At 55.4% G+C, this 27,997-nt stretch overlaps 2 protein-coding genes across 25 annotated transcripts in view; both read right to left on the bottom strand.

The window, feature by feature from the left end:
• Positions 1-13: 13 nt before the first annotated feature.
• Positions 14-11,453, bottom strand: LOC120511187 (ILK associated serine/threonine phosphatase). Its single transcript, XM_039727925.1, has 12 exons — positions 11,195-11,453; positions 10,474-10,647; positions 10,020-10,076; positions 9,126-9,251; positions 8,146-8,272; positions 7,230-7,336; positions 6,673-6,766; positions 4,835-4,922; positions 3,555-3,676; positions 1,762-1,881; positions 388-469; positions 14-228 (listed from the first exon to the last, which is right to left on the bottom strand). Exons 1-12 carry the CDS (start codon positions 11,451-11,453, stop codon positions 88-90), a joined length of 1,497 nt encoding a protein of 498 aa, XP_039583859.1. The 3' UTR covers positions 14-87.
• Positions 11,143-27,997, bottom strand: part of KIF1A (kinesin family member 1A) — a 41,910-nt gene continuing 25,055 nt past the window's right edge. For 7 of the 24 annotated variants that reach the window (XM_039727853.1, XM_039727857.1, XM_039727859.1 and 4 more), the window contains 24 exons: positions 26,429-26,547; positions 26,261-26,346; positions 25,833-25,971; positions 25,049-25,214; positions 24,629-24,719; positions 24,180-24,298; positions 23,985-24,040; positions 23,278-23,386; positions 23,111-23,177; positions 22,937-23,021; positions 22,510-22,615; positions 20,508-20,534; positions 19,068-19,091; positions 17,541-17,655; positions 17,170-17,303; positions 16,965-17,026; positions 16,709-16,854; positions 16,245-16,457; positions 16,016-16,093; positions 15,625-15,749; positions 15,346-15,492; positions 15,038-15,230; positions 14,843-14,961; positions 11,143-13,892 (listed from right to left, as the gene is read on the bottom strand). In XM_039727853.1, coding sequence (XP_039583787.1) covers positions 13,850-13,892; positions 14,843-14,961; positions 15,038-15,230; positions 15,346-15,492; positions 15,625-15,749; positions 16,016-16,093; positions 16,245-16,457; positions 16,709-16,854; positions 16,965-17,026; positions 17,170-17,303; positions 17,541-17,655; positions 19,068-19,091; positions 20,508-20,534; positions 22,510-22,615; positions 22,937-23,021; positions 23,111-23,177; positions 23,278-23,386; positions 23,985-24,040; positions 24,180-24,298; positions 24,629-24,719; positions 25,049-25,214; positions 25,833-25,971; positions 26,261-26,346; positions 26,429-26,547 — 2,569 coding nt within the window. In that variant the 3' untranslated portion in view covers positions 11,143-13,849. The remainder of the gene's footprint in view (positions 13,893-14,842; positions 14,962-15,037; positions 15,231-15,345; positions 15,493-15,624; positions 15,750-16,015; positions 16,094-16,244; positions 16,458-16,708; positions 16,855-16,964; positions 17,027-17,169; positions 17,304-17,540; positions 17,656-19,067; positions 19,092-20,507; positions 20,535-22,509; positions 22,616-22,936; positions 23,022-23,110; positions 23,178-23,277; positions 23,387-23,984; positions 24,041-24,179; positions 24,299-24,628; positions 24,720-25,048; positions 25,215-25,832; positions 25,972-26,260; positions 26,347-26,428; positions 26,548-27,997) is intronic. The other 17 variants (XM_039727858.1, XM_039727862.1, XM_039727863.1 and 14 more) reach the window with 3 other exon arrangements.

Below are 27,997 nucleotides of genomic sequence, written 5' to 3'. Positions count from 1 at the left end.
CCCAGCACCGAGCGAGCTAACCTGTTAGAAAAAGCCCATCTTTATTTACACTGCAGAGCCCACACACGGCGTGCCCGCCGCGGCCGCTCAGCGCCCCACGCGCACCAGCATGACGGTGACATTGTCGGCCGAGCCGCGCTGCACGGCCTTGCTGGCCAGCCGGTTACACGCCGCCTCGTAGCGCGCGTCCGCCTCCAGCTTCCCCTCCCTCATCTGCATGGTCTTGTCCTGTTGGGACACAGCAAGGTCACTGCCCCCAGCAAAGGTAGGATTGTGTTTTCCAAACACAGGGGAGCAAAATAAATGCACACGCGACACAGGGAATGACAGAGGACGCTCTGTGCCCTCTGCAGTGACAAACCCAGCCCCCAGGCCGCTTCTCCTCACCTCCAGGCAGGACACAATGAAGTTCACAGCTTCTTCTGGTGTAAAGACTTTGAAGAGGCCATCACATGCTATCAGAATGAACCTGCAAATCAAGTGGAGACAGGTTCCAAGGCTGAATTTTTGGCTCCTCAGCTACAACAAAATCACTCCAATCTATTTTATGAACATCCATGCTCAGATCCGAAGGGAAGATGCTGTAAAAGCTCATCTGAAAATCCCTTGGGACCTACCATTCATGGCAATTCAAAACACAGGACAAAGAGCCAGGCAACCAATGTAAGACCTTGATCCTGACATCCTGGTTGTGCTACAACACTGGCAAGATCATATATGATCCTGGTCAAATATTCCTTTGTTTCTCTAAGAACTGCTTCTTTCCTTTGAGTCCTTTTCATTCATGCATTTTCCCTGTGAAGCAGCTAATGCAAGGAAATAGAGAAACAAAGCTGAACCCCTCATGTACATCACTTTACATTTCTACACTCCTGAGGTATGTTGTAATTTAAATATGCAAATTCAAAAGCAAATCACATAACAACAGTGAGCAGAAAACTCTGACACAAAGTATTGCCACAGGCTGCAGAAGGTTGAGGAGATGCAAAGCCCAAGACAAGGGCAGCACCCCCTTTAGGATGGGGAGACAGCCTGCTGTGCACTCCTGCCTGCACAGGGAATTGAATTAACCAGGAGCCCTAACCAGAGTCAGCAGGACAAGGAGAACTACAACAAACCTACAGAAGTGGTCAGTCTGCACATGCCTCTGAAGACATCATTTCAGTGCATGATACTCAAGAGTATCTTTAGAAATATTTTAGTGGATCACTTGATATGGAACTCTAATCCCAGAAAAAGCAGCAGTACTGGGTTACACTCTCACCTCTGAGAGTCTGCAGGGCCACACTGACACAAAAGCTCACTGCAATTTGTCGTTGCCAATCATATCATGGAAAAGTATCTCAAATCTTCAAATATCACAGCTGAATGCAGAAGTATTTATTGGCACCACAGCTGCTAAAAACAACTCCTAGACAGAATGGAGACCCAAGAACTCAAGCCTCAACTACCTGCTTGAACACTGATTTGTGAACTTAATCAGAGCACAGACAGGACATCTAAGGCTTGTGTGTGTGTATGCTATTGCTATGAGGCTGGTTCCTCCAAGAGGAGCCTTCACAGCATCTTGGCAGAGCAGCAGATTATCCCACTGCTCTAAAAAGGAACAGAAGCAGAGACAGCAGCAGCAAGAGCATCCATCCTCTAACTGGGGGGATCAGTCTGAAGTGCCTTGGCTCTCACAGCAGAACAAGCAGGGCTGTGCAGCTTCTGCTGAGCAGGGCTGGGGCAGAGAACCCCCCGTGCAAGGGCACACTTTACCTGTCATTGTGTGTGAGCTGGCAGCGTTTGATATCTGGCACAGAGATCACACCACAGCGCTTGTACTGGCCATCCCCAATGGAGCGGGAAACCTCCAGCACTCCCAGGACTCTCCCGTCCCTGCACAAGGAAAGAAAGCACTCAGAGCCCTCCCCACGTGTGTGTTTCACTGCACTGCCTGATGGGGACACCGTGCACCCATCTGCTTGTACAAATAAAGACCCACTTCCCCAGCAAGGTCAAATCTTCCCTTCAGAGTCTCCTTCCCTTTCTGTATGTTTGTGTGAAGCTCTGGGAAACAAGTGAAGGGGAGGAGGAAATGAAGCCAGGAGAGTTCAAGGCTGCTTTCTGTCACCCTGCCCTAACTCAAGTCCTGCTTAGCCTAGCAAACTGGGGCAGTAAAATTATATGTGAGCTTAACTCCCGGTGGCATAGTTCAAATAGAGATTATTTTTTGGCAAGATATCCAGCAAACTGCTCTTCACTAGAAGCAGAGTGGCAGAGGCAAGAGGTCTGAGTCAGCAGCCCCTCCTGTGTCCTGTCTGAGGACACCAACCCCCACAGACTGGCCCAGTGCAGGCAGTTCCCAGCTCCTGATCACTTGGCCTTCAGTAACCACTGATTGCAGCAAGCAGTTTCTGTGAAACCTACATTACAACACCCCTTAGGAAACACCTCTAGGTTGTCAAGCTTTTCTAACTAACCAAGCTCCCTAGAGAAAAAGCTTCCCACACTTCACCTTTCCAACAATCAAGCATCTTCTCCCAAAGAGGCTCTTTTGTGCCCTCTGAGAATACACAAAGCTCATTCATCTCTAGTCCAAGCAGCCCCGCTTGAGATAAAAGCAAGAAGCAAGGCATGTCACAGAGAAGAGATCTGACACTCACACACTTTGTGGCTTATCTCTTGGGCCCAAAATATTGAACTGCAAGCAGTGGGAGAGGCTCCCAGGCAGTCAGGGAGCAGTTCTGAAAGGAGCTAACAGACACTGGGCCATCTCTTTGCCATGTGCAAAGAGAGATCAGTGCTGAGTGCAAGTGGCAGCATGTGCTCCCCAGAGATAAGGGAACAAAGTGCTCCAGACACAGCAGCATAACAGAACTGAGCCCACCCCTCTCCACCCTGGGTGCATTTTGCTTCCACAGGCATGAAGATACTTCACCTCCACTGAATCCTTTCTTTGTGAAGATGCCACTAAATCAAGAAACAGCCTTCAAAGAACAGAGAAAACCTAGCCACAGAAATAAGACTCAGCTGTTGTGTTTGGCACTCACTCCCCAAACAGCCATGAACTCCTTTTTGCACAGGAACATTAAGATAATCACATTTTGGCTCCAGAAAACTCCCTTCTAATTCAAAGAGCCTCAGTTCATCATCCAACCCCAGGGGAGCAACACCAATGGACATTGAGGGCTTTTTGTGCTCTCTCAAACCATGCCCCCTCTCAGAGGACAAGGACAGAGGAGTCATGCTGCAAGGAAATCAGTTCTGTTCAACACCACAGTGTGCAGAAAGCAGTAACTTCCTCAACAATCCAATCCAGCTCCACAGGTCCAAATCTGTAGGTCAAGCTTAAGCATGCCTATGCTGGTATCCCACAGGGGTCCTGCCCTGGCCATCCTAAAGCTCTGGGAACCACCAACCAACTGCAGTAACTGAATCCTTACAGGCCTCAGGCAGCAATTCTCCCAACTAGGATGCACACTGGGCTGAGGGAGCTTCAGAACCCCAATGCTCAGGCCCCAGATCAGGCCAGGGTTTAGATCAGCTCACTCTCACCCTCAGGCACCCACCTGACGTTTCCCCCAGCTTTCTGTATCCGCATCCTCTCCTCGTACTGGGTGGGGTTGTGCTCCTTGCTGAGGCTCAGGGCTGTGTGCTTCTGACTCTCCTCATTGTAACGACACAGAATGGCCTGTGCTGACAAGAGACCACCATCAAACAACAGCACAGCTGCAGCACCAGCTTCCAGAGAGCCCCAAACTGCAGTGCATGCTGCTACACCAGGCCAGTGACTGACTGGTGGCCAGGGGTGCTTCTCAGGGCTCCTTCCTAGGCAGGAGGTGCTGCTCAGTGCTTTTAGCAGTGACCTGGATGCAAGATTGAATGCAGGATTATTAAGTTTGCTGATGATACCAAATTGGGAGTGCTGTGGACTCTCTGGAGGGACCAGAGGCCTTGCAGAGGGATCTGCAGAGGCACCACGGGGCAGGGCCAGTGGCACAGAATGGCTGAGTGCAGTGCTGGGCTCTGCACCCAGGGTGGAGCAACGCTGAGCACGAGGCTGAGCTGGGAGAGGAGGGGCTGGGGGTGCAGGAGCCATGGCAGGAGGGCAGGTGGCATCCTGGGGCACCCCACACAGCCAGGGCAGCGGGTCAGGAGGGGGCATGGCCTGGCTGTGCTCAGCACTGGGCACCTCACCCAGAGATGGTGGGAAGGGGCTCGAGCCTGTCCAGGAGAGGAGAACCAGGCTGGGGCTGGGGCTGGAAGGACCTGGGAGCAGCCTGAGGGCTCTGGGTTTGTCTGCTGGGGAGGAGGAGGCTGAGGGACAGCCTCATCCCCCTCTGCAGCTTCCTGAGGAGGGGGCATGGAGAGGGAAGGGCTGATCTCATGGGAATGCTGCTCTCAAACAGGGCCAGGGAGGTTCAGGCTGGACATGAGGAAGTGTTTCTTTGTAGAGCACATAATCAATTACTGCACCAGGCTTCCTGGAGAGGTGCTTGGTGCCCCAGACTGTCAGTGTTTAAGAGGCATTTGGGCAGTGGTGTAACTTTAGGGCAGCCCTGAAATGGTCAAAGCAGTTGGACCAGATGATTGTCATAGGTCCCATCCAGCTGAAATATTCAAATATTCTCTTCTTGATACTGTGAGATATTGAGCACCACCAAGAGAGAGCTTTCACACACCACTTTACACCATGGGAGACAACACAGAAGTACTCTGTACCCACCCACAACAAGATGCTTTGTAGGAACAATTGAGTAGCTCGTGACAACTCAGACATCCCAAACAAACAAACCCACAAAGCTCTGGGCAGAATGAAGATGCCACCAGTGGCCTCCATTCTGCTTACCCGGCTGTCCCCGAGGTTGGCTATGTAGAGAATATTGTCAACAGCTAAGACACAAGTAGCTGTGGAGCCATCCTTCCACGCTGGCTTCCTGAAGGGAACAAAAATGAGATTACCAAAGGGGAAAAACAACACTTAAGAAGTTACAGAGTGTTCATGGGGACTCAAAGCAGTGTCCTGTGCCAACACACAGCAATCAGGCAGCACAAGCCCACAGCAGCTGCCTGCTAGCAGCTCAGGTTGGTGAAAAACAGCAAACTGGAGAAGAACAGAGGAACTACACAGGCTACAGATTTCTGAATGCACAGCCAATGCCCAGCTGCTGTAACTACTGCCAACCACAGCTCCCACACCAACTCCTCCTCACACTCAGCTCCCAGGAAACCTCCTGTGTGAGCAGAACAGGCTCAGCCCTGATGGCTGCCCAAAAGCTACAGCATCATGAGCAAACAAGCACTCCACACTCCTCCTTGGGAAGCTTCTTTGCAGCAAAACTCTGCACCAGAAATTCCTTATTTTTTGCTTACATTTTCCTTCCCTTTCTCACAGAATCCCTGCTCCCTCTCCCACCTCAGCCCTCACCACCCCAGCAGCAGCACCACTGGCTCTGTTGCTCTCCTCCCATTTCACTTCCTGTAGTTAAGCTTTTATCTCTAGAGCTCTAGGTAAAATGAGAAGTATTTCTCAGATTACAGCTGCCAGACTAGTCCTGTCCACAAAACAGCTTGGCTATGATGCCATTCTTCACTGAAACTAGCACTGAGAGACTAATTTCTTGACATATTTCACCCAGTTTTTCCTTACTTTGAAGGTGTGGCTGCATGAACATGATTCATTTCAATCAATACAGCTATTGCTAGCAATCCTTAGTCACAAGTCATGTTTCTGACCAGAGGCTGGTTTGAGAAAGACACTGACAGTTCTTGACAGACTCAAGAAAGCATCCTCCTTTTGCCTGGTCAAACTTCTTGTTCTGATTAGGCTTAAGAGACTGAGCCAGTTTGTAATTTACTTAAAACTGAAAATTTTCAGGGAATCAAATGCATCAGCAGTCTCTCCATCTATAAGAAAGGTGTCACTGTGATACAGAACAGTAAAAAAGCCAAACAAAACGTGTGTAAAGGATTGGTAACAAAGTGTTTGAAATGCAATCTCTGTCTTCCCTAGTCCACACATTTGGTGTGTCAGTTCAGAGACAGAGAAGGGTGCTTGGCACTACACACCCAGCTGCAAGGCAGCCTGGCATTTACCCCACTGAGGGACATCCTTCACCAACATCTGCTTTCTAAAGAGTTGAAGAAAGCAAGATTTACATTTACATTGGGAGACATAGGTCTTTCAACACTGGGCATTAAAAGCTGCTTCAGGGATGTGTTCGAGCCTGACAAGCAGAGCTCTGAAGAAAGCTTAGTGTCCCCTACAGAGCCCCTCCTGCCACACACTGATGTCATCAACACAGAGACCCCACCTCAGGCAGTACAGGACAAGTCTCTTCAGCAACATGGCAAGTCTTTAAAAAGAAATCAAACAATCCTGATAAGGATTGACCCTGTTAAGGACAGAGATGGTCCTTGGACCTGTTTTGCTTCCTTCCTCTGGAGAAACATTTTAGTCTAAGGGATCCTATAGACCACTGACCATAGAGTAAGAGTGGAACATGCCATAATCTAGTTCTAGTTCTAGCAAGCACTCAGCTGGCAGAGTCACAGCCTGGCACAGTGGAGCTGTGTGGAGTTTTGCCAAAGCACAGGAATGACACAAGGAAGGTTTCCCTGCTCACAACTCAGACCTCAGAGATGCACACTAAGAAATACAAATGAACAGAAAGCATTTGCACTTACTGGCTGGATGCCTGCTTTAGGAACTCCTCATCTGTGTGTTTGAAGGTGTCCAAAAGGCATCTCTTCACAGTTTTTTCCACACTGGCTACCTCACCTGTCAGACAGGGAAAACAGCAACTAAGCTCCAAGTAAAACATATCTGATCTATCCTGGTCTGTCCCTTTGCTCATCCAACATTCAGTCAGGCAGTGCATGTCTTGAACTCTGCAGAGCAGCTGGGGCACCTCCTGGGCTTACCCTACCAGAAATCCACGCAGTAGTGCATGTGGAGAGTTCATGACATACATCTCTCCACCACAGGAGTATTTGCACACTTGATGTGGCACTGCCAGAAGTGGCAACAGCACATCCAACACTGGTTTTGTGAGTCACAACTTGCACCCTTGTGCCAAAAAGGCTTCCAGCCCTCCTCCCCAGCAGACACAGCAGTCTTGCAAGCCCTCTGGGAATAAGGGATGGGTACTGTAGGACTACACCCAAACAGATCAGTTTCCCTATCCACTGCCAAGGCAGACAAGGTGATGGTTGTCCTACAACCCTTATTCCACTCCTCTCACCTTTAGGAAATTTCTTTATCAGGTTTTGGTGCAGATTCTGTGCTGCAAATTTGGAGGCTCGGACTCCCCCGTGGCCATCAAAAACAGCGAAGTATGAGACACGTGTGCTGTGAGGGGACAAAAGGGGACACAAGAGGCTGAGAAAGGCCACTAGCCAGGGAATGGGAACAAGCACAGCCCTCTCCATACCACCCTGCCCTGGGTCAGCCACACCAACAATCCTGCACGCCAAGGCACAAAAGGCAGCAGGTCTCTGAGCTCATATATTCAGCATTTACATGGTTTATGTGGTCCAGCACTGAGAACTTTCTTGTAGTTTTCCACTCCTCAAGAAAATGAAGGGCTAAAGGGTTAATAGACCTGAACTTGGCATAAAAGCAAATAAACATTTTACCTCAAGGACACTGCAACTCTCCAGCATTACAGGCATCAGTCTAGCCAATGCTACAGTACCTTCCATGCCTAAGCTTCTTCCAACTATGCTACAGAGAAAAGCCTTGGATCTCTCAGAACACAAACCCCTATGGGACAGTACTAGTTCAGAAGCTAAATCCAGTATCAGGGTGATACTCGAGAACATTATTCTAAATTTACACACCCACTTATACTTGGGTAACACAGGATCAACACCCACAGTCATCAGGCCCCCATGGTGCTCATAAAGTCAGTGACTGAACCCACTAAGCACCCCTCAAAAGGAGGTGTTTGTACACACAGCCCTGTGAACTGCCTGGCAGCACAGCTAGCTGATGCTTCACCCCAGGTCTGCCAGTAACAAGCCCAAACCACGCACACAAGAGAGGCAGGCAGGAGCATCAGCTGCTGAAAGCAGAAAGGATCATCCCGTGGGCTTAGCTGAGCCAGCAGGAGCTCCCTCACCCCCAGGCTGGCTGCTCTGGCAGCTGGGGGCACTTACATTTGGGAGGGCAGAGGCCGGCACTCCTCGGTGATGTCGTTCAAGATGACGTGTGCATCCTGCATGTCTTCTCTCTCACCTTTCCTCTCTGCCACATAACCCTTCAGGCCAAGAATGCCCACTGATCCTAAAGGGGAACAGAGCAGACATGCAAATCACACCCCTCTGTCTCCTCAGCTCAGGCTAAAAACCAGGAAGTTCTCAGCTTTCAGAGCCCTGTCCTGGCAGTGCAGCCCTCATCCTGCAACAAAACATCCAGCATGTGCTGCTGAGCAGGACATGTTTACTCTGTAATATGGGTTTTCATCTGCCCCCAAGGTCAGCAGCTCTAAAAGCAGCCTGCCCTCATTTCAGCAGCAGCTGTAGCCAAGCAGGACTGCTGGGCACTGGAAGGGATCTTAGCAAACAGGGGCAGGGGACAGGGTGGGCAGGGGAAGCAACGTGGCACTGAATAAACTGAATAAAATAAAATGCAGCTCAATAAAGCACAGCTTTAAAGAGTGCCCTAAGGACAGGAAATCCAGGTCTGGTGTTCCCAGGACACGTCCTTTCCTTTGCACCCCTGAACACATTTCCTCCCAAAGCTGTAACACAGCACACAGGCACTGAAGCCAAGGGCCCTGTCTGCAACAAGCCTGTCCCCCCCTCTCTGGCATCCTGAGCAGCCAGCAGAGATTTGTGGAGGTGGCAAAAGAAAGTGGTGTGGATCTAGCCTTGCACACACAATCCCCCTCTTGTGTCCAGCTCCTGCTGCTCCAGGGCTCCTGCTGCTCCAGCAGGGACACAAAGAAGGCCCAGGTGAAGGAGACAGAGCCAGGAAGCTCAGGGAGCTTCCAGAGACCCCTGCAGCAGTTTGTTTCCTACAAGAGGCTGAAGAGGCAAGCAGACTGAAGAACCAAAGCTCAGCTTTGTTCTGGACTTACTCAGCCCAACGCCAAAAGTACAAATTGAGTACATTTGTTTTCAAACTGTCTGAAAACCTTTACAAACTTTCTTTTCCACAAGTTCTTCCCTGCCATTCTTCTCTTCCTCCTCCTCCAAGGACTTTCTCTTCTGTCCTTTCTCTTGGCTCTCTGCTGATGAGACTTGCTTAGTAGCACTGGAGGCTGAAAGAAAAGCAAAAATGCAGGTGGCTCAAGTGTCCCAGGACTGTTTTACTTGCACAAACTCAGCAGCAAGTCCTTTTATACCAAAGCACACTCAGGAGTGCAGGCTCACACACTTACACAGCATTAAGTGACCACAGTTACTACTGAATAACCTACGGGGCTTATTCCTTAGCTACCAGGCTTTTTTGTTTTGTTTTTTTAAGTTAATTGCTCAGGAAGTTAATGCTACAGGCTGGAACATTTCTACATTATTATTATTATTCTCTCTCATCTCTGCCCACAGCAATCCAAAGGAACTTATTTTATTACTCAGAAGAAGTTTATTTTTTTAGAAGGTTCAGAAGGCTATAAATTAAAGCTAGCAAGTAAAACCTGATGTCAGAACTCTGGCCTTCTCCTTCTGGAGATTCAGGCTCCTGTGGGTATAGGGAATTATCTCAGCTCCTCCCAGGTGACAGCAAGCACATGCAGAAAGCCTTGCCAGGGCAGTGGCTGCACCAGGGCACTCCCCTCCCAAAGCAGGGAGCTTCCAGACAGAGCACCAGGGTCCCCAGGAGACAGGAATGCACTTCTGGGAACAGGCCTCATTTTAAGATTCGGGATCCTGATTTAAACAATTGGGGCACAAACTGCCATGAGAGGTGTCAGCTAATCTGGCCTGGAGAAACAAGCACCAGGCTGAGCTGCTGTGTGTCCAACACAGCTGTGGGCTGCCCCCAGAGAGGGGTGGCTCAGCAGAGGCTGAGGAGGGACACAGCTCCTTACCTGGGTCACCACTGCTGGCTGGTGGGAGACCATCAAAGAGCAAAGAGCCTTCTTTTCCTGGAGCACAAGAAGAGGACAAAAACAATTAAATACCTTTGTTCCTTTCAGGGAATAAAGCTTTGCCTATGTCTCTCCTGAGGTGAAGAAATTATGTCAGTTTAACAAAGAGAGCCAAATTTCTACTTCCATTACTAGTCAAACAAATCCAGGCTTTGCATTTGCTCCAGGGAACATTTTTAAGGAATGAATTAATATATGTGGAACATCTATAACACCCTGTTTTTTTTATAAAAAACCAAACAGGATGCAGCTGGTCTACATGCCAGCACTGATAACCCTTCTGTCTTTATTCTGTTCTAACAAAGAACAAGATTTACACACATTTCATCTGAAAGAGATGCTGATGCAGAAAACACGGAAAACCAAACTAATGGTAGGAAGAGAGCACCCATACCTGAGTCAGCACTGCTGGAGGGTGGCAGATCATCAAAGAGCAGAGGCCCTTTTGGGGCATCTTTCCCTGCAAGGCACCAGGGCAGAGTGAGGAACCAGTGCAGGCACTGCTGGGGGAGTTGCTCTGAAAGGAACTGTCCCAGGCAGCACCCACGGGGTGAACCACGAGAGCCCACTTAAATCTGTAAATTCAGCAGCTGCTACACAAACAAAATAACCACCTGCCTGGGGCTGAGGTGAACTTTTGTCTTGAAAACTGGATTTTGGGTTTTTTGGGTTTTTTTTGGTTTTTTTTTTGCTAGCAATCCACGAAGCTCAGCAGCACAGCGAGAGGCGAGGCTCCAACATGGTCTGACCCGCAGGGAGCTGCACCTCACACAGAGCATGCAAAAACTGCAGCGGGGCGAGCCCAGAGCAAAACAAAGCCACAAAACCCAGCAAGCCCGGCAGTTCCTCCCTGGTTCCCAACCCGTCCCCTCACCCTGCCCCGCGCCCCTCACGCTGGCCGCGGCCTGGCTGCTGTGCGCCGAGCCGCAGCAGGCCCGGCGGGGCCCGCAGCCCGCCAGGCGAGCCCGCGGGCCGCACCGTGGCGGCGGCGCTGCCCGCCCTCAGCGCCGCTCCCGCCCCTCCCGCCCCGCCCGCCCCGGAGAGGACGCTCAGCGCTCGGGAGTTGCGTTAAATGCGACATTTATTTCAGAACCGAACAAGCCTCACGTGCGCACGGACGGCCAGGACCCGCAGCGCTGCCCCCCCCGGCACACGGCAGGGAGCGCCGGCGGGAGGGCGGGGAGCGCGGCCTCGCTCCTGCCAGCCCTCCCGCCGATGCCCGCCCGCCTCCCGTGCCACCCGCTGCCCTGTGCGGTTTCCCTTCCGGCTGGGCTTGTCGTGCTTGAGCCTCCGCTGTGCATTCCTTGCCGAGGGGATGGGGCCGGGGCGAGGGCGGTGCCGGTCGCAAGGCGGGCGGCCCCTGTGCCGCTGCATCCAGCGGCCACTCCGGTTCCCCCGGCTCCCGCCTCCAGCCGAGCCGTCTGCTCTGCAGGTTTGCTGGCCTCAGGCATGGCTCGGCTCCGGCTGGAGGATGCCCTTCAAGCTGGCTGCGTCTTGTCTGTGGCACAGGCAGCACGGCACAGCCCTGGCCACTGAACCTGTGTCTGGTCCCTGACAGACACTGGTCCCGTCTCTGCCAGAAGCTGGCTCCGTTCTGGAAGAGCCTCCCCTCAGGTACTCCCTATTTCTCCACCCTGAGCCCCTTACAGTGACATTTGGGATGGTACCAACTAGTCCTTGCTCAGAGCATGGGAGCCAGGATGTTGCAGCCTGGGCCCCTGCATTGCCCAGCTCAGGCTCTCTGTGCCTCCAGGCTGGAAACTCTTCATACAGAAAGGGCACAAGTCAGCCTTCAGGTCTGAAAGGATCACAGAGCAGAAAAGAGCCCATTTGGCTGGGCAGGTTGTCCTGGGGAGCTGGGCTGAGAGGAGCAGCCCCACTGCAGATTTGGGCTGTAGTAATGGGGAAAGATGCCCAAGGAGCTGTGGCGAGGCCAGGCAGAACCAGCATGTGCTCAAGAAGAATCCCCAAACTCTTTCTGTCACCTGAAACCCAAGCTAAAGGGTGCCTGATATGCAGCGAGGGGGCCAGTGCAAGCCTCTACTCCTCTGCCACGTCCCTGCCTATCCGTGCCCCCCACAACACGAGAATAACGAGAAGACAGCACCACGTCCCACACACACACACACCCACACACACACACACACCCCACAGGCAGTGCAGGGAGGTGTGGCAGAGCCAAGGCGCAGCTGTGCTGGACCAGAGACAGCAGAGCTGGGAGTGCCTGGGAGATGCACGGAGGAAGATGCTCAGCTTCCAGCACGGAGCTGTGCCAGATGCTGCTGGCCACTTGGGAAGCCCTGAACAAAAACATCTAGTCATGGGTGAGAGATGGGAGAAGAGAGAGAGAGAGCTGCTGCTGGAGGAGGTGGGAAGCAGTGATGGCTGGAGGAGGAAGGTCTTTTCTGCAAAAACACCTCCGAGGCAGGAAGCCCCCAGATTAACATGCTGATGGAGGCAGGGTGGGGGAGGTGGGTGCTCGCTTCTGCAGCAGAGGAAGAGTGAGAAAACACCAGCTACGACAGAAAAAAGAAGCCCCATCCCCACCCTGACACCCTTTGATCTGCTTTGAGTTCGTCATCCTGCTGGGAGAAGAAGGGATGTGCAAGCCCTTTTGGGAAAGGGCAAGAAGGATCCTGTAGGGTGGGATAGTCATTCCTAGTCGTGGCTCCTGGGGAATTTTCCCATTCCATCTGAATCTCCACACCCCCTGCAGGGTCGGGATCCTTGGCATCCTGCTCTAAGAGTGGGAAATCCCTTTAGATGAGATCCCCACCTGGGGGTTCCAGGCTGGGATAAGGGAGGTGGCCCAAGTGCTTTTGGTTGGAAAGGGTGACAGACAGAGCCATTCCCAGAGCTCTCCTCTTCCCTCCAGTAGGACCAAGCTCCAAAGTGCAGTGCCCCACCTGCAGGGACAGGGGTGCCCTGGCCAGCTGAGACTGTGGGCTCCTCCCTTCCAGAGGTAGATGGGACAGGTAGGAATTGCCTTCTTTGGGAAGACATGGTGGGCTGTCTGGCCACTGCTCAGGGGAAAAGTAGTTTAAGCTGTAGGGGAAGGCAAAGCAAATAGTTGGGGAAGGGCATTGAGTGAAGGTGAGAGCTGCACTGCTGCCAGGCACAAGCCAGGGGTGTCCTGGGAAGGCATCTCTGTAACCCAGGCCCAGCACCAAGGCTCTCCCCTGCCTGGGGGAGGCATTGGCTGGGGGCCAGGACTCAACTTAGGGGATTTTTGTGACGTAAATAGAAATAAATACTTTATAAATATAATCTTAAAGTACTGACACCTGATCTTACTCTGCTGTCTCTTGCAGAAACACCGGTAAGTTAGGGAAACCCCACATCTAAATTACCACTTTCCCTTTGCCTGAGGGCAATTCTTCCTGCTCTCCCAGCTCTGAGCTTTACTGCACTCCCATCTCTCTAGATCAAAGACCAGCTTTTAGCCAAAACCACCCTTCTCACTCCCTCCCCTCTGATAGGGACCTTTTTTGGAGCGTTTGATGGTGTGATATGAAGGTCACCCATGGAGGGACTGGCAGAAGATGGCACGTGCACAAGGAATCCTGCCCAGGCGGGTCCAGGCTTTTGCAGCTACAAACAGAAGTGAGTTTCCCCTGTGAAGCTGTGAATCAAGACAGATCCTTCCATGGAGCAGAGAGCTGGGGCAGCAGATGGTGTGAAAGATCAGATATTAACATGGGGAGTCTTCAGACAGAATCAGCTATCTTGATCCTGTTGGCAGACGGATGAGGTGGAGGGTGTTTTTCAGGTTAGATTCTCATCTGGGCTGTTCTCCTTCTGGACAGCTTGGATCTGATTTGGAAAACAAGGGACAAAAGTTGTTTAAAAATGTGGACAAGGAGAGGTATGGACTCCCAGGTTCAGCGTCCAGGCTGATACTTGAATCCAGACAGCTGGAGGGACATAGAATTAAAGTCTCTTTAGCCAGAGCACACAGATTTCTGTGCACTTATTCCTATTCCCCTAGTCCTGTCACTTGAGGTGATCTCAAGGAGTCCATGGGATGGTCTTGTTGAGGAATGAAAACATTTAGTGCAGGTAGCAAGGTGTGCAGCTGCGATTTGAGCTGCAGGGGTGGCAGCCTGAGGCAGAGCCTGTGAACTGCCCATCGTTTGCATAACAAAGGGCACAGGGACCTGCGGCACAGCCAGGGGAAGGACACTGCGAGAGTGCCCTTAGACTAAGAGGGTGTAAAAGCCCAGGGTTTCCTTTGTTCGGGGTCCTTTCTTAGAGCTCTAGCTGTTGTTTTTTTATTGCACCATGATTACATTATTTAAAGGATCGAGACGTCAGAGACTCTGCAGTGGGAAAGCTGTGACAGAGCCAGTTAGGAAACCCTGTCTGAGTGTGTGTGAGATGAGTGTGGAAGTCAAGCAAGGCCTCAGTTCCAGCTCAGGTGGTGCATGTGTGACTTTCAGAGTGGCTCCGGGATGGTGAGACAGGAAAGATTCCTAAACAGTCTCAAAAACTCTGTGGGATGGTCTCAAGAACAGAGGCCCTGCCACCAGGCACGGACAGCACAACACCACCTGGAATCTGGCCCTAGACTGAAGCATTTAAATGTGGATGAGCTGAATTCAAAATTAATATGGTCCATGTTCTCCCAACTGAAATCCCAGCACAGCTCTGCACAGAAGACACTCCCCATACCCGGCTGGGGCTGTAGGAGGAAAGCACTGGGAGCCTGCAGCCCCCCAGCACTGGCTTCTGTGCATCCCCCTTCCCCCAGCTGCCCCTGGTACCTTATGGATCCAGCCAGGAGAGGGTTGAAAGCGTAGAGCCAGTCGTGCATGTCTTTGTCACTGCTCGCCTGCAGCAGGATGCCCCGGTGCTCCGTGCACACCGCAAATGTGTTCGGGGTCTGCGGGGCAAGAGCCAGAGCTTAGTGCTTCACTCGGGGTGGGGGTGCAGAGTGGGGCTGGCTCCCGGTGCCCTACCTTGAGCATGGCCTGCTGGTCCTCGCTGTACTCCACCTGCGCCTTGGAGAGGTTGAGGATGGCCCTCTCGACCGCGTCCTTGTCCGTGTTGTAGATGTAGACGTAGGGACGCCGGACCACCACGAAGCGTTTCACCCATCCGTTGGTGTGAGGCTCCAGGAAGTGCAGGTAGCCCTTTTTGGAGACGATGGGACTGCAGAAGGGATCAAGGGAGGGGTGGGATACAGACCATGAGGAGGTGGCAGTGGTAGGGCATGGCCCCCCTGCCCACAGGGTCTCCCCTTGCTGGCTGCCCCAGTTGCTCCTACCTGACTCGAATCTCCTGGATGTCGGGCACCAGCAACCGCTGGGGCTCCTTCTCCTCCTCAGGCCGGCGGGCTGGGGACTTCTTCTGTTCTCCTTCTACCACAGGCTCCAGTTCGGGGCTCTCTGCCCTGGAGGAAACCTGGGGAGGTCTGGGGAAGGAGGAGAGGATGGAATGTAGGAAGAGTGATGGCTAGGGAACATCCATAGACAAGGACGGTGTTCCAGTGATACAGCTGCTCTCCTTGGGATATGTCACCAGAGCCTCCCAGCCAGCTTCTTACCTGACCTCCATGGCATTGTAACATCCTTCCACCAGTGAGGGGCAGGTCGAGGAGGGGGTGAGAGTGGTGACCCCAAGAGCTGGCATGGAAGGGTCTCTCATCAAGGTCACAGACATTTCAGACAGCTGTGGAGTAATGGAGGTGTGAAGTGGAGTTTCTGTGCAAAGCCAGGCACATGCCAAGGAGCAGGCTCCTGCTCAGACAGGGAGAGGCAAGACCCCTGGCTAGCAGGCTCCTCTCCTGGCATAGTCCTGAGAGGTCTGGGAAAGACCAGAGCAAGCAGGGGGAGCAGACACCCCAGAGGAGGCATGACTTGTGCCATAGTGCCCATCTGCCCCCACCCAGCCACACATGCCTCGCTGGCCCCACCAGCCCAGGGGCAGAGCAGTACCTTGCTCTCGCTGGCGCTGATGCAGACGTGGCTGTGGCTGTACTCCCTGTTGAAGGTGTGTGTGAGCAGGCGCAAACACTGCAGAGAGAGGAGGAGGAGAGTGGGGCATGAGGTACATTCCACCTCCCACTCTTCTTGGGCTTTCTCCCGCCACAACCCCCAGCCACCCTGTGGAAGCCACTTCCTGGCTTCATCCCTGCCAGCTGGGTTTGCTGCAGGATGCAGCTACCTTCACAGCCAGCTCCTTCTGCCTCTCGCTGGGGGTCTCAGGCGGAGAGGTGCGGCTTTCAGGTGCTCCATCAGCAGAGAGTGGGGAAGAGATGCAGGATGTGCTTCGGGACTCAGAATCCTCACTGGAGCAGGGGGACAGGGTCTCCATGCCCAGGCGCTGGGTGGTCTCCAGCTTCTCACGCAGTAACAGGTAGTGTCTTGTCTTCTCCACCTGGGCACAGACACCCAGGCTCAGGGGTGGTCCTTTCCCCCATACCCAGGCCCCCTTAACCCCATTTACTCATTAGCTTTGGATCTGCTGGCACCTGGCTAGCAGCGAAGCACAGGAGTACTGGCAGCACAGCCCCATTGCTGCCCCCTCCCACAACCTGATGGCCCTGCCATGCAGGGTGGGGAATCTCCCCAGCACCAGTGGAGCTGTGAATTGCACTGTTCCAGCCCATTTCTAGCCCAGACTCTCACTTCTTGCAGAAGGCTGAGTTTCTCCAGCTCCCACTGATGGTCAAGGATGAGGCTGTCACTGCGGGGCCGCCAGCCAGCCAGGTTCTCCTCTCCCCGGACGTAGGCTACTGAGGTGTCCAGCACACGCCGGCGCCTTCTCTGCATGCCTGTGGGCACAGACACACAGCTGGGGGGACAGACACACAGCCCCTAGCCCAAAGGGCTGGCTGTGCCTCCCTGCCCCAGTTGAACACCTGGGCAGAGGCGTGGCACCCACCTGGGCTGCCAGCATCAGCCACGCGGCAGAGGCTGAGCTCGTAGACTCCTGTCACGCGGTTGCTGTGAGCAAAGAGAGGTGAGGCATTACTGGCTTTGTCCCATCCCCACACCCCAATTTTTTTAGCCAGGCTGCTGGGATGCCCTAGAAAAGCTCCAGTCCCTAGGTGATGGGTCCCCTGTCCCCAACAGGAGCATCCTGGTACCTCTCAGAAGCCCGCAGGCTGCCGCTGCCAAAAAGATTGCGGATGGAGCGCGAGGCAGGAAGTTTGGCATCCCGGGAGTAGAAAACCATGCAGAAGTCTTTGGTGATGACGGCGGGCTGAGTGCAGTTCTCCATCTGCAGTAGGGCAGAGGGAGGTGTCAGGGGTGCTGCAGGGTAAGCAGCCCAGCAGGTCTCTCCCTCCCCTGTGCCCAGCAGGTTCCAGTCCCAGGGTCCCACATGGGCCCCAAGCACCAAGTTGAACCCTGCACCCCACAAGCAGTAGCTAAGGAAGGGCTCATGCTGGCTGCCCCCCAACAGCAAGAGCAATACCAGACTTTGCTGGTGTACAGTGACCCCAAGTAAGGTCCTTGCCTCGATGTAAGCTGACAGGGTGATGTAGATCTTCTCCCGGTAAGGGGTGACACGGTTGAGCAGCAGCGAGTTGTGCATGGAGCTATCCCACGCCGCCTCAAACTGGTAGAAAGTCCTGCCAAAAAAACCCAGCAAGGCCAGTAAAACAACCTCCCTGGAACCCCCAGCAGGCGAGCAAAGAGATGTCATTGTCCCCCCCACAGCGCTGCAGCAGGCCTGCAAGGACACACAGACATGCATGCGCAGTGGGGACAGATGGGGACAGCCACTCCAGAGGACACAGGCTCAAGGCAAAGGGCACAAGGCATGGTGGGAAGAGGACACGGCACCCTTGAAATGGCCAATGGACCGGGGTTTTGGGGAGGTAGGACCGCGGGAGGAGTGGGGGCTCAGACGGGGTGCAGGCAAGGCAGAGCAGGCTAGGAAGGCAGAGGAGGGCGAAGGAGGGTTCATGCCCCACCCCTGTGTCCAGAGCAGGGGTTGCCACCCCCAGAGCACTCGGGCCAGTTCCCACCATCCAGCCTGGGGCACAGCACCTCCCAGTCCCTGCCAGGAGCGGCCGTTGCCATTTGGGTGACGATGGCCAGAAGGGAAAGGAGGGAGGATGCTCAGCACTGGGGGTGTGCTGCCAGCCCACCTCTGGGAGCACAGCCCCCCCACCAGCCAGGTCCTCTTCCCCAGGGCTGCCCCTGTCTGCCAGCCCTGGGCCCCAGTGAGAAGCTGGGGACCATGATTTGGTGGCCGGCCCCTGTCAGGCTGTCTCCCCTGGCTCTTGCTCTACCCTCATTGCCAGCCCCATTCCCACTCTGCTGCCTCAGGCCCCTTTGCTGTGTTTTCCATGGCTCCCAGGCTGGGAGAAGGAGCAGGGGACACCTGGTCCCACTCATCCATGCCTACAGGATCCCGGAGAGGACGGCAGAGCTCACCCAGATCAAGAATGGCAGCTGCCCTCCTTGGGTTGAGCAACCAAGGGTGAGGAAGAAGGAGGTGGCTCTGGCAAGAGAGCATGAGGGATCCCCATTTCACCCCCTGCACCACTCCTGGGCTCCCTCCCAGGTCAGCCTTGGCTTTATGGTACACCCACTCCCCAAAACCACCCAGAGCTGCTGCGGCCCTGGCTCCCGCCTGAGCATCCTCAGGAAGCTGTGGTTCAGCCACATCTCAATGAAACACTTCAGCACGTCCCTGAAGCAGCATCCAGGTGGCTGAGGAGCAATTTTAACAAGAGCCAGGGCAGCCAGCAGGAGTAGGGAGAGGTTCTCAACTGCAATTTCCCCCATGTTGGAAGAAGGAGAGTGACACTTTCAAAAGGTGTACAAAATACATAACCCCACCAGTGTGAGACACAGCCAAGGCGAAGGATTGCTTTGCAGACACAGGTTGCTTAAGAAAAGAGTGCTCCCCAAGGAGGAGGAGGAGAAGAGGAGCCTCAGGGGAGGGGAGAAAGAGCAAAAAGCAGAGGGAGGAGGCAAAGGGGAAGAAGAGAAAAGCAGGAGGGACCAGACCGAGCAGGTGCGCGTGAAATACCTAGTGTCATTTCCCAGCGAAATGCTATAAGTGGAAGGTGACCCAAGGACAAACACACACATGTACACACACAGAAAAACGACAGGTCAGAAGAGCCCCTCTTGAAGGGACTCACACGTAATAGCACCGCTGGCCACGGGAGCTCCAGCCTAGCTGAACCCCAAGTGGGAGCCAAAAGGAGCTCAGCGAGGGCAGACAGAGGCTTGCCAGCCTGGGTGAAAACCCTCTGCCTCCCACTTTCCTCATGGTCCAGTAGCTGGGAGGGAAGCACATGTGCTCCCTATGCCCTTAGCTCTGCCCTCGTGCCATCCCAGGGCAGGGAGCTCCCACCCAGCGCAGTCCCCTGGGACAGTGCCAGCTGGGGGGATGAGATTTCCCACTGCCACTCACACAGCAGGTGACTTGTTGGCCCATCCCCTGGTCCACAAGGAAAGCATCACTGTGCTGAGAGACCACAGGCAGTGCCAGTGTGAACCCACCTCTCTTGCAGTGGGGAGCTGGATCAATGCTGGACCCACTTTCCTGCACCCTGGGAGGGGACAGAATGCTGTTGCAGGGACAGCTCTGCCCTCAGACGTCTCTGAGCATGACCAGCTTTGAGTTGCTGTAGGGAGGACAACCTTCAGGCACAAAGTTATGTGCCAGGACTCGGGACATTCCATCCCTTGCCTCCCAGGCACGTGCTCCTCTTCTTCTGCCAGGGGCCACAGTGGTGGCCCCCTTCCCTGAGGCCTTGCCAATGCTCCCATCCAGAGGCTGGTGGCACTCCCACAAATCTGGCACCTCTCACACATATGCCAGGCTCACCCAGTGGTCCCAGCTGGAGCCTGCAGTCCCCAAACAGCCACTGCCCCTTTCCACAGGGGTACAACAGCCTGTGCCACATGTGCACCCTCTGTCACACAGGCACACAGACACGCTCCTGGTGGCACCTACACACACAGGACACCCGTACAGCTGCTGCCACACCAACCGCAGCGCTGCCAGCGACACCAGGTGCCCAGGAGAGGGCAGGACAAGCCCCAAAACTTCCACTGTCCTCACCAGCCCTGCAGCTACTCCAAGCAGTACCAGGGGCTGAGCTGGGGCTGGGGCGGGAGACAATGGAGGATCTGGCACACTCAGTGCCAGCTGCCAGAAAAGATGGGAGAGTAGCAAAGTCGAAAAGCAAGAATAAAACCCAAATCAGGCAATGGAGACGCAGGCGTGCGAGGGGGAGCGGCAGCCAGCCAGAGCGTGGCCCACACGAACAGCAAAAGGGGTCGAGTGAGCAAGAGGTGCCAGCAGTAGGGAGGAGGGATGGGGCGTGTGAAGGGATGAGGGGCCGGATGTCCAAGTGCTGCCTCTGGCGGGAGTGAGCGTGCCGAGGCAAGGGGGTAGAAAGAAAGAAAGGAGAGAAGAAGGAGGGGTGGAAAAAAAACCAATGGAAACAAATAATACCTAGGCATATCCGAATCAAGAAACTGCCTGCGAAAACACAAAACAATCACATGGTTAGTGTGGGCTTAGATGGGCAGCAGCAGCTGAGGGAAGCGAGGGGGGACAGCAGGCACTGCCCCCCGCGCCTCCGCCCTGGGCGCTCGATGCGGGGATGGATGAGTGCTGAGGAGAGAGCTGAACCACTCTCCTGGCCTCTTCCTGAGTGGCTCCGGGGCGCTGGGGAGGCTGCAGAGGGGAAGCCAGGGCTGCTCCAGGCAATGGAGGCTGCGTGGCACAAGGCAGCAAAGCGGGGAGCGCAAGCGGCTGGGAGGAGGGTGAAGTGGGCACTGGCTCTGCTCTCTGCCTTCCTTCTGCCTGTCCTCGCAGCTGCAGGGTGAGGCATGCATGTCTGCATGTGGAGTGGAAGTGGGGGGCATTGCAGCTAGCGCCCTGCAGGCAGCTGGCCACCCCCTCCTCCCCCTGCCTCACCATGGGCAGGCTCCATGGAGTAGATATGGGACAGACATGACATGAGCACTGTGCCTCCAAATGAGCCCCCAGTCTCCAGACTTCTCTCCACACCCCAAGTATCCACCCAGGCCGAGCCGTGTCCCCTTGTCCTGCAGGACTCACGGGGTGGAAGGCAGAGCAGGAGGCACATCCCTCCTGCCAGGCTACTTTAGGCATGCTGAAGATCCCATATGGCTGCATCTGGGACCAGACAATCCAACAGATCAGGAGCTGACAAAAAACTGCACAGCCCCAAGAGCCCGCAGGTGCCACCCAGCTCCCAACAAAAAAACCACCACTGCTCCATTGGGCTGGGCTCTCTTCGTCTGACCACCCCATCTGGCCTCCTTCTGTATCCCCAAGGCTGTGACCAAGTCTCTTGGTCCGACGCTTGCACGTGTGCTGACCCCAGGACTTGCCTCTGCTGCTCAGATACTTTGTGCCAGTTGCTCTGCCAGGTCCAGGAGCTGCCCTGAGAATGCTCTGGGTACCAAATCCTATCCAGAGCCCCATCATTGCCCCAAAAACACCCTGCCTTGGGACAGGCCTCCCTGGGACAGTGGTGATCACAGAGCAGATGAAGGGAAAAGTGGTTCCCATTCCTCGCCAGGATGTTCCTACACCAGTGACCACAATGCACACAGCCAAGGACCAATCCTGCTGCTCCCAGTGCTGGCAACAACCATCCCTGTCTTGTCACAGCTGCCTGCAGGCACACATTCTGACCAGAGACCCCCACCAGTCCCCTGAGTTCCACCACTGGGGCAGAGGAGAGCTCTGCCCTCCACTCCCATGACGCCCCCTGCCACTGCAGGACTCACACAGGGAGATCTTGGAGAAAACAAATCTTCTGGTCCTGCTTCTTTCACACCCTGCCAAACCTCCAGTGGGGACACCTTTAAGCAACCTGGTCTAGTGGAAGGTGTCCCTGCCCCATCTCCAGGGGGTTTGGAATGTGGTTATCTTTAAAGTCCCTTTCAGCCCAAACTGCTCTGTGGTTCTGTGACAGCCCCCTGGGATAGGCAGGAGGGGATGGGCATCCCTGGAGTCACCCACAGTGGGTGGGAATGGCTTTCCTACATTACTTCCACACAGATAGGGATCTGCCATGGGTACCAAGAGGCTTTCCAGCAATCTTGCTGGGACACAGGACAAATAGCCAAATTGCCCTCCCCTCTAGCCATGGAGCTGGGAAATCCTCCTGACACCAGCACCAACTGCCTCCCTGTGCCAGCCCATCACAGCCAGCACCAGAGAGCAGGACCCACACACAAACTCCCTTTAGTGCCCTCCCCAGCACAGCAAGGCCTCGGGGAGGAGGAGGAGGAGGAGGAGGAAGGGGGTTGGCAGCCCTGTACCCCAAGACCCCATGCAGCTTCAGAAACATCCTGCCTCAAGGCAGACGTGGGTCAGCAGAAGGGCCAAGAGCCTTCCAGGGGAGAGGGGGGCTGCTCCCCAACCCCTCCATCCCTCATCACAGCAGGGGGAGAGCAAGAACAAAAGCAGCACGCACCGGTCATCCTGGGAGGGGTGGATGTAGCCAGAGGAGAGGATGTTCAGGGACAGAATGTTGGGGTCAATGAGTGACTCGTCTGCCTCTGGGGTGTTCCGGATTCGACCTGCAAACACAGCACAGAGTTGCCTCTGAGGTGACAGACGGTGGCCTGTGAGGGTCCCCGTGAAGGCAGGGGCAGATTGCCTGCCTGCAGCCCCCCTGGCCTTTCAGCACCAGAGATCCTGGTCCAGCTCCTGGACATGGGACAGGAGGTGTCCTGCCCACAGTGTCCCAGTGTCACCTGCCAGGCAGCCAGTGCTTTACTACAGCAGGGCAGGAGGGGAGACAAGGCATAAAGCTCCATGTCGGAACATGAGAATGTGGGCAAGAAACAGTCTGAGAGGATGCCTGGGAGCTCAGTGGGCTGGGGGCGGGCTTGGCTTACCCACAACCAGCTCCCGCACTTCCTTCCAGCGGATGAGGCTGCCTGTTTCATGCACCAAGGTGACACTGATTCTCCTCTGGATGCCCTGAGACCCACAAGGCCAGAGAGAAGGGACAGTAGTTAACACAGGCCCCAGCAGCAGTCAGCTAGGACAGCACCTTGGGCAGAGAGTACCTGATGAAGGAGGAAGGTCCCATGGCATGGCATGCCCCCACGGTGGTCCACAACAGCAGGGATGTAGCTGGAAGAGAGGATTGCAGCATGAAACAGAATCCTGCCAGCCTGCCCAGAGGTGCTGAGCACTGGGTAAATCCCTCACTGCCTCTCCCAGCAGGACTTACTCTCCGTTGGCCTCCAGCTCACAGATCTCAAAGAAAACCATCAGGTCGTACTTGCACTGGCAGGGGCCAGCACTGGGCCGGGTCATGGTGCTCAGCTTTGTCGCAGGCACTGCAGGGTCAGAAAGGACAGGTGAGAGGTTGAGCCTGCTTCTGGAAATCAGAATGAGGAATATGATGGCAGAGAAAGGGCAGAGCAGGCAAGGACCTCAGGGCAGCAACAAGAGCCCCGTGCCAGGGACCTTGCTGGTCACTGGCAGTGCTTTCTCCCTTTCCCATCATGGAGTGTCAGCAAGAGACTGAGCCCATCCATCCCCAGTGTGCCTGCAGGCTGGGCACTGACACATCCCAAAACACACAGTGCTGCTCCAGGCACTGCTCGGGAACACCAGAGGGAGGCTCCCTCTGTGCTGGTGTTTTCACTCTACAGCCAAACCCCACACTGGGCCTCAGCAGCTGTGCCATCCTATGGGACATTGGAGTTGGGGGCCAGGAACCTCCCTGCTGGAGGTGACATGGGGGCTTTCCATCTGCTGAGTACTGTGGAAATGGATGTCTAGGGCTTTTGAGTGCCATGGCCCATAAAAAATACATTGAATAGTACATTTTGTGGTGCTTCTGGGGTCTTAACTGGTCCCTCTGGGGAAGGGGACACCCACCCAACATGGGAACTATGGGTGGGCACAGGAGTGGAAGGCCAGGTTCCTTACCTGGTTTGGACAGTGGCATCACACGAGGGAAGTGGCGTCGGGATGGCCTCAGTGGGCTGCAGACAGAACCAGCTTGGTTATAACATCCTCAAAGCCAGGGACCCCCAAACCCAGCCAGCCCCCTCTGGGACCACACTGGGTCCCCAGGCAGCCCCTAGCACAGCCAGGGGCTGGGGGTGGCCCAGATGTGCCCACCTCAGGACATCCTTGCAGAGAGGTGGGAAGGGGTGCTGCTGGTAATGGCCGAACACCTCGAACACAATTGGCTGGCTCTTGATGTACTCGATGAAAGATTTTGTCACCTCCACAGCGATCTGGAAGAGAAAGAGCTGCTGAGCCACTGACAGGGCAGTTAATCTGGGAAAGGGCATAGAGCCAGCAACAGCACCTGGGATGTGGAAGGGTGTAAGTCTGTCCCCTTCATCCCTCACCCACTCCTCCCTCTCTCCACCAAGACCACTGCAGTGAAATCCCAGCTTTTTCAGGTATACAACAGTGGCTTTTGGTGTTTTTCCTGTATGTCCACCCCATCTAAGCCTGGCTTAGCTGGGTGGCTGTGAGGGGCTGGGAGAGGATCCAGCCAATGGCCCTGCAGAGACCCCAGCAGGTGCAGGAGCAAAGGGGTGGTGCAGAGGGGTACGCACATTCTGGACGTGGTAGAAGCCCAGGGGTGGCCCCCGTCCTGTGTTCTTCAAGGGTTCTGTTGAAAAGGCCTCATCATGGCGATGGATGAAGCTGTGGAGGGAAGGAAGGTTGCTCAGGGGCTGTTCAGGGATGGGGACATGCTGGAGCAGGGAGGGGAATGAAAGCAAGGGACCACAACAGAGCCTATTTCCCCTGGGGCTACTGCCCACACCCTCGGCTGGCACAGGACTCCCTGAAGCTGATGGGAGCCTCTCCTTGCCTTTTGCCAAGTGCTTGGGCAGATTTCACAGCCCTTGGTTTTGCCTCCCCATCCACAAAGGGCTCAGGGGTGGAGGAAACTTCCCAAATTCACCAGGAGCCCCCAGGTGATGGCTGGAGCTTGGTGGAAGAAGCAGGGCTGGGGGGCACTAGGGGCTCACTTGAACTGGCAGAAGATGTCAGCGTATTCTGCAGAGATGCTGGAGGCTTGCAGGACTGTCACTCGGAAAGTGAAGATGCTGCCCAGCTTCAGGTGGTCCAAAGCCACCTCCAGTGGCCCGTCTGCTGCAGGCTTCTCTGGGCTGTCCAGAAGATCCTCTGGGGTCACTGCAGGGAGGAGAAGGCCCTTAGCAAGGCATGGTGTCTTCCCTTCAGTGTTAGGAACATTTAGGAACAATGTTGAGATGCTGGAGCATGTCCAGAGAAGGGCAACAAGGCTGGTGAAGGGTCTGGAACACAAGTCCTGTGAGGAGTGGTGAGGGAGCTGGGGGTGTTTAGCCTGGAGTAAAGGAGGCTGAGGGGAGACCTCATCACTCTGCAACTCCCTGAAAGGAGGGTGTAGGCAGGTAAGGGTTGTTCTCCTCTCCCAGGCAACCAGTGACAGGACAAGAGGACACAGTCCTGAGCTGCACCAGGGGAGGCTTAGGTTGGACATCAGGAATGAGTTGTTCACAGCAAGGGTGACTGAGCATTGGGCTGCCCAGGGAGGTGGGGGAGTCACTGTCCCTGGAGGTGTTTAAGAAAAGCCTGGATGTGGCACTCAGTGCCATGGTGGTTGACAAGGTGGTGTCAGGCCACAGGTTGAACCCAATGACCTCCAAGGCTTTTCCCTCTGTGATTCTGCCTGCCAGCAGCTCCTACAGAAGCAGTGGGCTGTCAGTGCCAGGAGGTGCAAGAGGCTGGGTGCAGAGAGCCACTCCCAAGGTGCCTGTCACCCCTCCTCACCTGCACAGGTGTTGTTGTTGACTTCATCGGCGGATGGACCCACGTCGCTGACCTGGCCCTGGCCCTCCACGATGCGCAGCTCCTCCTGAGAGGTCCCCGAGCGAGACATCCCCACAGCCGGGCACGACTCTGACTGGAACTGAGCCACGAGTGGAGTTCAGGGATTCTGGTGGTCCCCAGGCTGCTCCTGCTTGCACCACCACCAGCATCCCAAGCAGCCAGGCACCTCCAGCTCTCCTCTCCCACCCCATGGCAGCCCCCTGGGACATGGGCGAGATGCACCAGTGGGTGCTCAAGGGTTGGTGGCCCAAGAACACATTCCTTTCCCTCCACCTCTAGGAGCCTGGGGGTCCCCATGGGGAAGCACTGAGGTAGCAGGCAGGGATCTGAGGTCCATGGGCATCCACCAAGAGCCAGCCCCACCTCACCTTCTCAAAGTGCTGGTCGTCAAAGGAGATCTTGGCCGTCCCCGACTGCCGCACACCAGAGCCATAGTCAGGAGCTTCTTCATCCGCTGCAGGAGGGACGGGGGTGAGCCAGCACAGGGGGTGCAGGGGGTGCCAGGGGCACACGGTGCAGGGGGGGTTCCATCCTACCTGAGATGGCCTGGACAGCCACGCGCAGGAAGCCCTTCACCTCGCCCTTCTCGCTGACGATGGCCACGCGGTGCACCAGGGGCACGGGGTACAGGAGGTTGCTCAGGTAGACAAAGGCCCTGCCAGAGAAGGGGGGGACACACAACAGGGGGGACAGCGGTCACTGCTCCCACCCGTGAGTCCCCAGCACGGCTGGCGTGGCCGGCAGTGGCCGGGATCCCAGGTCACTGCTCAGGGCGCGACCGCAGCGCTGCAAAGCAAAACTAAAGAGAAGGCAGCCAGGGCCAGGCGGAGGGGCTGGGGCAGCGGGCAGGCAGCGTGCCGCGGGCAGGAGGGTGGGCAGGAGGGTGGCACACGCCACGGACAACACCACAGAACGCACCAGACCTGCAGACCTCTCCGACTGTCACCTCCATGGCAGGCAGGAGGGGAGAGGGCTGCGCTGGTGCCACCGTGAAGCCGTAGGGCGAGAGGACCTTCTGTGTGGTACAGAGCTGGAGAACTTGGGCAGGAGGTGCTGCAACATGACTGGGGGGGCAGCTGCAGAGTCACCACGGGGAGGACAGGGGCAAGACAGGGGGGAGGAAGGGTGGCAAGGGAGATGGAGGCTGTCAGGAGCGAAGGAGGTTAGAGGACAAGGTCCTGGACCTCCAGAGGTGAGCCTGCTGGGGGTTCATGGCCCTGGCTCTGCCCGCCGTGTTGGACACCACTGGGAGGGAGGCTGCTTGGTGTGGCTGGCAGCATCAGGTTGTGCATCCCCCCTCCCCATCCCTTCACACACATGGCCTCGGGGTCCTGGACCACCTGCCAGCAGGTCACAGGGATGGACAGCACGCCTGGCAAGTCTGAGCCTCCCTGCTCTCCTCTGCAGCATCCAGGTCACCGACGCCGCCACGGCGAGGTGCCACACCGGAGTCCAACACGATGGCTGCACCATGTCTCTGTCAGCACCTCCTCTCAGGCCACTGCTCTCTGCTTCTCGAGCATTTTGGGTTCTCTTGCTGCCTCCCTCCACCTCATCATCATCTTGCAATGGTCATCCAGCTCTGGCCATGGTGGCATGCTGACCCTCCGCAGTGACAAGTCACCTTTGGCACTGAGCTCCCTGCCAAAAGGTGTGAGATAGCAGCTCCACTTCCAGCAAGATGGGGTGTGGGGTGCCTGCCACCTCTCCCTGTGGCACCCATGGGCATCTTGACGTGGGGTGGGGCGGGATGGTGCCGGGGGCTGGCCAGGACATCTCTACTTCAGGAGGTTCCCATGAGGGTTGCATCTCCAGGCAGCTGCTGTGCTGCTCAGGGCATCTCAGCCTCACAGGAATCTTCACATTCAGTGGCACCCCAAAGTGCCCAGGGGGCTCTTGCAGCCCTGCACTTGCACACTGACCCCCAAGTCCGGAGATTCCCCTGCTCTGGTGACTCCCATGGACCTTCAACTGCTCCTCGAGGCTTTTTTCCACCCAAAGCATCCAAAAGGACTCAAGTTGTGGAAGCAGCTGATGCCAAATCATCATCTCCTGATGGGCCTGTCTCAACCCATCTCTTCTCAGATGCCACTGGGAACGGGTGC

The sequence above is a fragment of the Passer montanus genome, unplaced genomic scaffold, assembly GCF_014805655.1.
Source record: "Passer montanus isolate IOZ18808 unplaced genomic scaffold, ASM1480565v1 scaffold63, whole genome shotgun sequence".
NCBI lineage: Eukaryota > Metazoa > Chordata > Aves > Passeriformes > Passeridae > Passer > Passer montanus.
The sequence above is the reverse complement of the archived record's forward strand: the minus strand, read 5'-3'. Positions and strand labels throughout refer to the sequence as shown.